The sequence below is a fragment of the Rhipicephalus microplus genome, unplaced genomic scaffold (genome assembly GCF_043290135.1).
Source record: "Rhipicephalus microplus isolate Deutch F79 unplaced genomic scaffold, USDA_Rmic scaffold_614, whole genome shotgun sequence".
In the NCBI taxonomy this organism is placed as follows: domain Eukaryota; kingdom Metazoa; phylum Arthropoda; class Arachnida; order Ixodida; family Ixodidae; genus Rhipicephalus; species Rhipicephalus microplus.
The window spans coordinates 30,388-40,292 of record NW_027465172.1 but is presented as its reverse complement, the minus strand read 5'-3'; the positions used below and the strand labels follow the sequence as shown (position 1 = coordinate 40,292).

The 9,905-nt window shown below is 47.9% G+C and overlaps 1 protein-coding gene across 1 annotated transcript; it reads left to right on the top strand.

Annotated features, from left to right (window-relative positions):
• Window positions 1–1,742: 1,742 nt before the first annotated feature.
• On the top strand, window positions 1,743–5,767 carry LOC142795303 (uncharacterized; the record flags this gene model as incomplete). The annotated part of the gene is made up of 3 exons (XM_075886035.1): window positions 1,743–1,949; window positions 2,597–2,911; window positions 3,573–5,767. Coding segments are annotated over 3 exons (870 nt in total), but the record flags the coding sequence as incomplete, so codon positions are not given.
• Between the last annotated feature and the right edge of the window lie 4,138 nt (window positions 5,768–9,905).

The following is a 9,905-nucleotide window of genomic DNA, read 5'->3' as shown; positions in this document are numbered from 1 at the left end:
GTTGTTCCCTCGATAGCATATTAGGCTGAATGTTTTCTGTAAGGCATGGCAGTTTCGCTACATCTATGCCATGCCTTCCAAAGCACGCAAATTTCGATTGATTGAGTTATTGATTGATTGATCGATTGGAGCCTTTAGAACATCGAACCGTCGTGTGAGGCTGTACAGACTGGCGTCTGAGCACACGGGATGTGGAATCATTCACTCTTGTCTTCAAAGTCTACTTACGCAAACCTTAAAATCGTATTATGGCTATAAATAAGAACATGAGCCGGGAATCCTAAAAAGAGTATCGTGGTGCTTCGGGACGCATTGAATTTTTTGGGGGACCGAAGCTCCCTATGCCGTGGGTCATGCGTCCGCGATGTATAGCAGTAGCAGTAGTAGTAGTAGTAGTAGTAGTAGTAGTAGTAGTAGTAGTAGTAGTAGTAGTAGTAGTAGTAGTAGGGGGAGGAGTAGGAGTGGGGGAGGAGTGGGGGAGGAGTAGGATTAGGAGGAGGAGCAAGCAGCAAGCAGCACGAGCGCACACTTTTAAATTGAGGAGGAGACAGGTGCACGTTAATCGTAAATAAAAAGATTGTTGTTTCTGATGAAATAACATACAGAGACGAGTATTGGTGACTTAATGTCCAATAGCATTTGCCTTGAATTTACTGCTTACTAAAAAAAACTAGTACAGAAAGACGCATTTTCAGCACTATCTGACTAGAAAGGGTTGCCACGTTAAACTCGCTGGGCGTAACTTCTTTGGTTTTTAGCAAGGTATAGCGAGGATCAGGCCACAGTGCCATGATGAATATAGTGAACTAGTGTATAGTCATGAACTAGAGGCGGTGAAAGGTGGGAAGTAGACACGAAGCACAGGCCTTAAGAAAGTGCGTGAGTGCCACCTCTTGTTTAGTCCTTGGAAAGTCTGCTGGATGGCGGTACTTCTATATGCTGAACATATGATAAAAAGATGCTAGACGGTGGTACTTGTAGTGTTCACTAGATGGACGGATGGACAGATCGACAGGCAGATGCACGGACGGACGTATGCATGAACCACAGACGGACGGACGCATGGATGGGTGCATGGTCAGACGGACTGGTGGACGCATGGACGGACGCACGGACGGACGCATGGGCAGACGAAATCAAGAGCGAATGGACGGACACTTCGACCCACTCATCATCATGCACACCGTGGATCTGCTGTGATTTCTTTTTTATTCCGCTATTTCTGAAAGCTACTTCTGGTTAATTTGCATTCTGCTATTTTTGAAAACCCGCTTTCGGTTTCAATAGTGAGTGGGGGATCTCGTGTTGACGTATAAACTCAGTCTGACGTCACGAGGAGTCAGGAACTCGCGAAGTACTTGTAGCAGCTCTGTCATCTGTTGTCAGACGCACGTGGTGCATGTAAACAACGATGTGTGAACTGTCATCCATTATCTCCAAACGCGATTTCTGCAATTCAGATGGCAAGCAGGACGCAGAGTTCACAAGCGTAGCGAATTTCGTTAAGTAGTCATGATAATGTACAATGAAGCGTCGCTGACTTGCAGATGCTGGGTGACTAAAATATTCAAAACTGAAATATGTTTTACACGTCTTCTGGCTTCGGTAGAGCTTTAGTGGTGCATTACAAAACACCGAAAAATGTCTCTTTTAGCCAAGTCTTCAACGTGTGTCAGTGCCTCTATAATTGATAAAACTGTGCACGAGGCCTGACTCTCGTCGTCGGCATTCATGTGGCGCAGTCTCTGTCCGGCCTGAGCCGGGTGCGAATGCTTCAGCTCGGCTTCAACCGCATCGCCCGCGTCGAGCCGTTCGCCTTCGCCGGAAGCAGCGACCTGAGCAGCATCTCACTCGAGGGCAACCCGCTCGAACTGCTGCGATCGCGGGCATTCGCCAACCTCAGCCGGATCGGCTCCATTAGACTACCTCGGAGCCTCGCCGCCATGGAGGTTTGAAGTTTGAAGTTTTGAAGTTTATTCATCATCATAGTTTTAAACATACATCACTTATCCAGTGGTTGAATGGAAAGGGGTGGTGAAAAGGCAACTGAATGCCTGACAATGCACCGATCCCCGCCCAGACCACAATAATGCACAACACTCAGCGTGTGTGTCTAGAGCATAAGTACATAGATTCAATACAGTGAAATATACAAAGTGTAGACGTAGAGCGTGGAAAAGATAAGAAATAATTACACATCTATAAATGCACTCTTTACACATAAAGGCCCTTTAAAATCCTATAAAAACAAAAACGTAGTTGTGAGGTAGTATGTCTCTACTATAATACCCACATTCCCTTCAGAATTCAACCAAGCAATGAATGCACCTTTAATCGAACAGGAGCAATATCTCAGTCGGGCAAATATATAAAGAAAGTTCTTTGTTAATGCATAAAATCTCTGCCGGCGTGTACACAGGGTGTCCCGACTATCGCTCAGCACGATTTAAAGAAAGAGGAAAGGTGTAATACACAGACTAATTTTTAAGCACGGACTGTTGTGCGGTGTAAACATGACAGCAGGCTTATCACCGCCCTTCTCGTTTTCTGCTTGAACTTCATCAAGCCTCCTAAGCTCTGGCGTGTCTGTCCTCAGCCTGACGCCTTCGCGGGTCTCCGGAACGTGAGCCTGGTGTCTATCGAGGCCCCTCGCCTGAAGCGTCTTCCTCAGTTCGCCTTTCGTGGTCTTGAGCACGCGGGCGAGCTGCTCATCCGGGACGCCGAGATCGGCCTCATAGACTCTGGCGCCTTCGCCGGCCTCAGTCACGTTCGCCGGGTCACGCTAGAGGGCTCCACCGTGGAGGCGGTGCGCGCGGCCGCGTTCGCCGGCATGCGAGCCGTAGGCCAGCTCAGGATCGGCGGCAACCGACTCGGGAGCGTGCTGCCCGGAGCCCTCGACGCGCTCGACCAGGTTTGTGGTCGACGGTCTCGTGCTTTCGACGATCGTCTCACGTGCATGACCAGCAGAAAAACGACGCACATTCTATTCGGCGGTTTAATGTCTGTATTGCGCGAAACATTCTTTAACATGGAAGTGTTCCATGCCGGGCTCCCCCAAGGACTTGCCTACGTCATGTCCGTGACGGAAATGATGTCAGCGAAAGAGCGCGCTAGTTTTCTAGCATCCGCACGGGATATGTCTTGATGGGACACTAAAGAGCAAAACGATTTTTCGCGTATTAGTAAAGTACAATTTCACAATGCCGAGAACACCACTGTTACTGCGACATGACGCTTGGTGAGTGAGAAAACGCGCGAGAAAGAAATGTGGGTGGAGCCGCCACTGTGAGATTTATCAACTTTCGCTAGTGACGCTATATATTGCATACTTTCAAATGCCAGCGTGAACATGATGGAATGATGGATAGTTTACAACTCGCCGACCTCTCTATCTTTCTGCATACTGCACTGTGCGAGCGAATAAAGATGCTCGAGGTCTTTTGAGGACCGACGTCATCGCTATGATCTTCAACCTACGCTCTTCGTACGCGGCTCTCTCTATTTTTCCCTACATTCCAAGTCGCAACACCACTGATCGAATTGTTCGACGTCTCTTTTATGCCCCCTCGCAGGCGTCCGTGAGTCACGTGCTGCTTTCGGGCAACTGGCTTCCCTGCGACTGTCGACTCCGCTGGGCTCCCGAGTCCCTGCGCAGGCGAGGCTTCTGCTCGTCGCCCGCGCACTTGCTCAACGCGTCGGCGGCCCAGGTGTCGCTGGACACTCTGCCGCGCTGCCTGCCCGAGCACTTCGTGCCTCACTCGAGGCCCGACGCTCCTCCGCTCTCGGGCCGTCAGCAGACCAGCGGCGCCCCAACGCACGGAATACTCGCCGCACTGGCACCGCTGCTACTGCCTGCTAGCGGAGCCTGGTTGCAGCGCCTCTTCTTCGAAACTTCGTGCCTCCCGGATTGTTACCTCTGACAGCCTGCGACGTAATTTCTTTTCCCCGCATACACACGCTAAGTGCGCTGTCGGAGTCTGCCGAGTCAACCATCGGCACAACGGTGCTGGTCGGAGCTGTGCCGCCTATAGCGAGCAAGTGGTCAGTCACCTCAAGGAACTGCTCGCGAAATTGCAAGAATGTAAAATATCGGCACTGACTGCGCGACACTCGCGCTCCAGGTTCGATGTCTTCTTTTCGTTGATTTTTCGTATAAGCGCTCAGCTTTGCCGTGGGAGATGGCATTCCGTTTTAGTGCTTTTGTTGCATTTTAAAGAATATCTGACAAAATAGTGAGCATGTTTGCAACCTTACTTGTGACGCCTTAACGTGATGCTGCGTGTGGAGACCCGAAGGTTATGACACAGTAATTTAACTACATTGTTGGTTATCTTTTTTATCTGTAGAGGCGATAATGTTTGAGGCCCGTGTGCCTAAATTTCGCAGGTTGTCAACATTTCCGGAGCCTTCCTCTACGGCGTCTCTCATAATCATAGGGAAGTTTTGGCACGTTAAACCCCAACAATCATTATTATCATTACCTTTTTTTAGCACTTCGTCAGGGTGATACCCTCCTTGATCGTGAGGTGAGGAGATACTATATAGTGGTGAATGGTGGATGACGAAAAGCAGCTATTGCAACCTTTGTCTTCGCCTTGTTCTGCTTTTTTTTTGTTTCTTTTCTGGCTTCCCTTTGTCAAAGTACCGAAGTGGTTTGTGGCTGCTCGCGGTATCGAAACGGAACCAACCACGATACTTCAACAAGCGATACATTTCACGTGTCTCCGTGGTTTAAAAGTTTTTGCTCAACCGCTTATATAACACTGTATATGGTTTTGTGTTGCGCAGTGTAAATTCACCTCGCCAGTACCAGTGCACCTGTTCGTGCGTGTTGTACAGAAAACAATATGATTCAGGAGCCGCGGTGTGACGATTTGGTCTCGGTGAAAACTTCCTGACTTCTTAGGGACCCGTAGACACCTTCGACAGCTTTTTTTACATTTCAAGTAAACGTGCGCATCCCGTTCAGAATGTAGTCTCGGTGAACAATGTCAAACAGTATGAGCCACTGGCGCACTAAGAATTTCAGGTAACAGTATCTTGTCTTCTCCAGGGCTTTCGGTAATCCCCAGCATTCACCTTGACCTCACCATTCGCGCCTGCGTCACGTTATCCACAAAAACAGCGGTTTGTCTACTTCTAGGTAAGCGCCCCATCCGGCTTTGCGAAGAGGAGCGCAGAAGGGTAGACCAGCCAATGAACGGAGCTAAGCGAGAAAGGAAACGGGCGAGTCCCGTTTTTCTATCATCCAACGTAACTACGCTATTACGGCACCGATTCAAAAAAAAATTATCGCGGCTACGGGTTTGTTGAAGACTTTTGCACAACTGAAACACCACGACTAAATTTGAATCTGTGGGTGGTGTCGGGGCCCTTTAGACCGAGGCCGCTTCATACGTGTCACAAGCAAGCACCTCTGTTGCCCTCCACGCACATGTACTACATGCTTGCGTGTCCAACTCCAAGGGCGTCTGGGTTGTTACACGTGGGAGGTTGTTTTCACCCGCTGGCGCTAAACACACACTCTTCTCCTGCTTGTAATGCAAGCCTTCACCAGCAGATGGAAAACTTCATGTCATCTGATTTATCACTGAAGACGTAAGCCTTCGCCGACGGCGAAAAAACTCCCACCAGGTGTTGTGCAGTGAGCGTCACATGGACTAATTACATCGCCCCAGTGCTGTGGACTCTCCAGTTTGCACTGACCAGTGACGATGCACTATATTTTGTTTTCGAGCAGTTCAAGAATATAGACGATGTTGACGTTTGTCTGTTTCAATTATTCTTGAGTCAAAAACCTTCACTAGGGGTCTTACAGTGATAAAATCACTAAAGAGCGTGTTTTTTTTTTTCATCTTCTATCGAAGACTTGTAAGTCACTTGTGAGTGGGCTGTGTGACACTGTCGACAAACAAAAAACAGTAATGATCAAGAGAGAGAGAGAGAGATAAAGATGCAAGGAAAGGCAGGGAGGTTAACCAGACGCACATCAGGTTTGCTACCCTGCACTGGGGAAGGGATAAAGGGGAGAAAAGAGGTTGCAGAAAGATGAGAAGGTACACACAATCACGAGCACACTCGGGGAGCACACACAGTCTACAGGCGGTCGCTCAGGTTTGTTGACTTAAGGTAAAGTAGCAGTGCTTTAGTTGCTTTCTGCGCAACTGAGGCAGATGCCCAAGGTCCTAGTATCTTCTGCACACAAAATGGTCCGGAATCAAGTCGATTCAAAACCATCCGGAGCTGGCATCGCTGTGTGTCGTAGCAAGCGCAGCTGCACAGGACGTGTTCGATGGTCTCTTCAGCTCCGCAGTAGTCACATGTAGGAGTGTCTGCCATACCAATGCGAAAGGAGTACACCTTTGTAAATGCAACACCCAACCAAAGGCGGCGTAACAGTGTCGCATCGGAGCGGGAAAGTTGTGATGGTAGCTTTAGCTTGAGCGAAGGATCCAGTTCATAAAATTGACACCTTTGGAAGCTGGTAGACGACCAGAACGTGCGTGTGAGATCTCGAGCCAGCAGGTAAAGTTGTCTTGCTGCATCATTTCTTGATAGAGGAATCGGGACTACACGGGTTTCTTCATGGGCTGAGCGGGCTGCATCATCGGCCAATTGATTTCCGGTAATACCGATATGTCCAGGCAGCCATTGATATATAATATCACGCCCTCGTGCTAGAGCTTCATGATGGCAATATCTTATTTCTTGTACCAGTTGGTCATGACTCCTCCTACGCATGGCAGACTGCAAACTCTGAAGCGCTGCCTTCGAATCACAGAATATGACCCATTTTCCTGGACGTTCTTGAACGAGATATTGTAAAGCAGCCCTTATAGCAGCAAGCTCTGATGCCGTAGATGCAGTCATATGCGACAACTTAAACTTGATTGTCATTTCTGCAGCCGCAATTACAGCGGCACCTGATGAGCTGCTGGGCGAGACGGACCCATCAGTGTATATCTGCGTTCGGTCTAAGTACAACTCATGTAATAATAGCAGTGTTGCTTGCTTCAATGCTACTCTGGAGTGACTGCTTTTCATCAAAATAACCAAGTATACCGGCATGAAAGACAAAGGTACGTAGAGCATGCATTGCTTTTATCTCTTCAATACTGTTACTGCTCCCGTGAATTTGGGAGGCAATCACCGGGCTAATTCCAATGGCTCACCTATCAGTCCCCCGAACTACACCACGAAAGCACATGCAATTTATATTTGGTCCTCTTTCGCGCGCCATCCAACGCTGTGGTGCAAACAACGAGTCAGAGCCGAGATTTGATAACAGACAAAAAATGATATTCTCAAATACGGCAGAAAACAACGCACACATATGCACACTCGGTAATAATCCAATACAATACGTCACCAATCACAGAACGGGCTACAGAACACAGCATGATATACAGTAATGAAAACAACGGACACAAACAACGACACGCGCTACAATGCAATCTCGCGAACTAATCAAGACACTTAAAGGCTAAAAATTTATTCAAACTTATTCAGTCCAAAGTTTTAAACAAAGTTTTAATGATTTTCTTCCAGGAACCACTCACTCTAATTTCAGCGCTGCTTTCGTTCCGCTGCCCTCGAAGTTTCTCTTCCAGGAAACCTAGCCTCGTCAAATGTTCGCACTCGAATAGGAAAACTTCTTCGCCGGTAACAGGTCGACCACTCACGCGCTGAAACTGCGGAACGCGTTTTCACCCGCTGGCGCTAAACACACACTCTTCTCCTGCTTGTAACGCAAGCCTTCGCCCGCAGGTGGAAAACTTCATGTCATCTGATTTATCACTGAAGACGCAAGCCTTCGCCCGACGGCGGAAAAACTCCCATCTCTGGCTTTACGCACGCTGGCTCAGAACTTCTTTAATTTCCTCATCACCACCATCCGCTGCTTGCTTATATATAAACCTAGGTTCTAGACGTGTCTAGTCGTCTCCGCGGCACGCCGCACCGTCAAAGCTGTGGAAAGGGCAGGAACTCTCTCGTACGGTGACGCAACTCTGCATCGCCACGCGCCTCTTTCCTTCGAGATTAATCCAGAGATCGCTCGGTGACAGATGCGAGGAAGTTGGTCGGCGCAGACACGCTTTTGAGGACGGGAAGCAGTGCACCTGAGTACTTTGATGCTTGTTTTCTTCTTTTACGCTGGCTCCTGGCGCGACAATCTGGCACCTGGTATCGTCGCAGTCGCCACGATTTCAGAGGCGGTCGCTTTCTTGAGCGCTCGTTTGTGACAAATACGCAAGACCCCACCTCAGACATACGCATAAATTCCGTTGTCCACCCTTTCTACAACAAAGTCGCCTTGATGGGTGGGCTAGACTTTGTTGTAAACAATATACTGTTAAAAGCCGACGCACGCATTTATCGAAGAGAAGCTATTGTGCCTCAGGATACGCATTCCATCAGCGAAGTAGCTCCCTGAGCACTTGCTGGTACAATACCGCACTCGCCGTCACGTTGGCACGACAGTTTTCTGAACAAATAAGTAGGACAACCAGATGCGGAATTATCAAGATTTCTGTGAATCACTGTACTTAAGCTGTTGACAGTCAGTAAGAGACGTCACTTGCTAGAGGCTCAGGACTGCTACCTGGAGGAGGAGGGCACTTGTTGATATTTTTTTCAGGGGTTCAGAGCTTGCCGCTTGTATGCTGCGATCGCTTCTGCCAATGCAATGACTGCTTTTTGAACTTTTTCGTCGGGGGACAGGGTTAAAGCTGCGATGGCACTCGCAACATTTTGACTCTCTCTCCATCTTTTTCTTTTTTTGCGTCAACAACTTCTTTAGTCAATACTGCTAGCATTGCACAGGTCCAAGCCGGGTAGGTAAAAATATAATATAAATATAGGTTATTAGTATAAACCTATAGAAATTATAGAAAGAAAAGGTGGCTGGACGAAGGGTCAGCGGTATGAGCTTGGGTGATTTCGGCCTGCTGCACTAAGAGTACTTTGATAAAAAATACATACACGTACTAAGGTCGGACACACTTTGCTCGCTGGGTCAGCTGACTTTGTTTTTCTTTAGAGTAATAAATATACATACGAAAAAAGAAAGGCAAAATAAGAGGAGATTCCCAGTTGACTGCAGTAATAAAGAGGTGATTGGCGCACAGCCAGAGGGGATGTTTAACCTCCCCTCGAGCTGTAAGCTTTACATTTTATATGTGTAAAGTGAACTCCCACGCACAATTATATATAAAAAATGATATCGGACCCCCGTCCGAAATAAAAGAAAATCTGACTAAATCCTTGGAGCATGTGATTTGATGGCGACTCATTACATGCGTCACCATTCTGGTAGTCTTCTTTTTTTCTTTAATATTGTTACGCACAAGGAGGACCAGGACGTATACGGACAATATGTATACCAGGACAATATGTTTAGGACGTTTCAATCATGCGGTGCTTTTCTTAGCGCTCATTCAGTGTGTTGGAGAAACGCTGACCACGTGACGTCAAGCTCTTCGTTCGTGCTTTTGGTTTCTGTGAGACGTTTTTTTCAACCGCAATGAATGGGCGTTACAAGTGACTTGAATTGCAGTGATTGCAAGATCGCCAGGTGAAAATCGCGGGTTCTTATACCACATCACTTGTTCAATGCCGGTGCCGCCATCTACAGACGCGACACTCAGCCGCACCGTGGCTGGTACATTGTCTCGACGCAAGAGGGCAGCAGAGGCAAACAAAAACGTGGGTTTGGCGGCATGTGGGTGACCGATGCGCCTTCGATATTTTGCGTTTCTTATTTTTTGAAGTTAGTTTTTAAATAATATATGCGCAGTTCGTTAGCTTAGGTATCGCTGTACCTCCCGTTAACGTATGAAAGTAAGGAAGAGAGAGATATTCGCAGCAAACACATCAATAGCGCAGTCGTAAATTTCGGGTGAGTG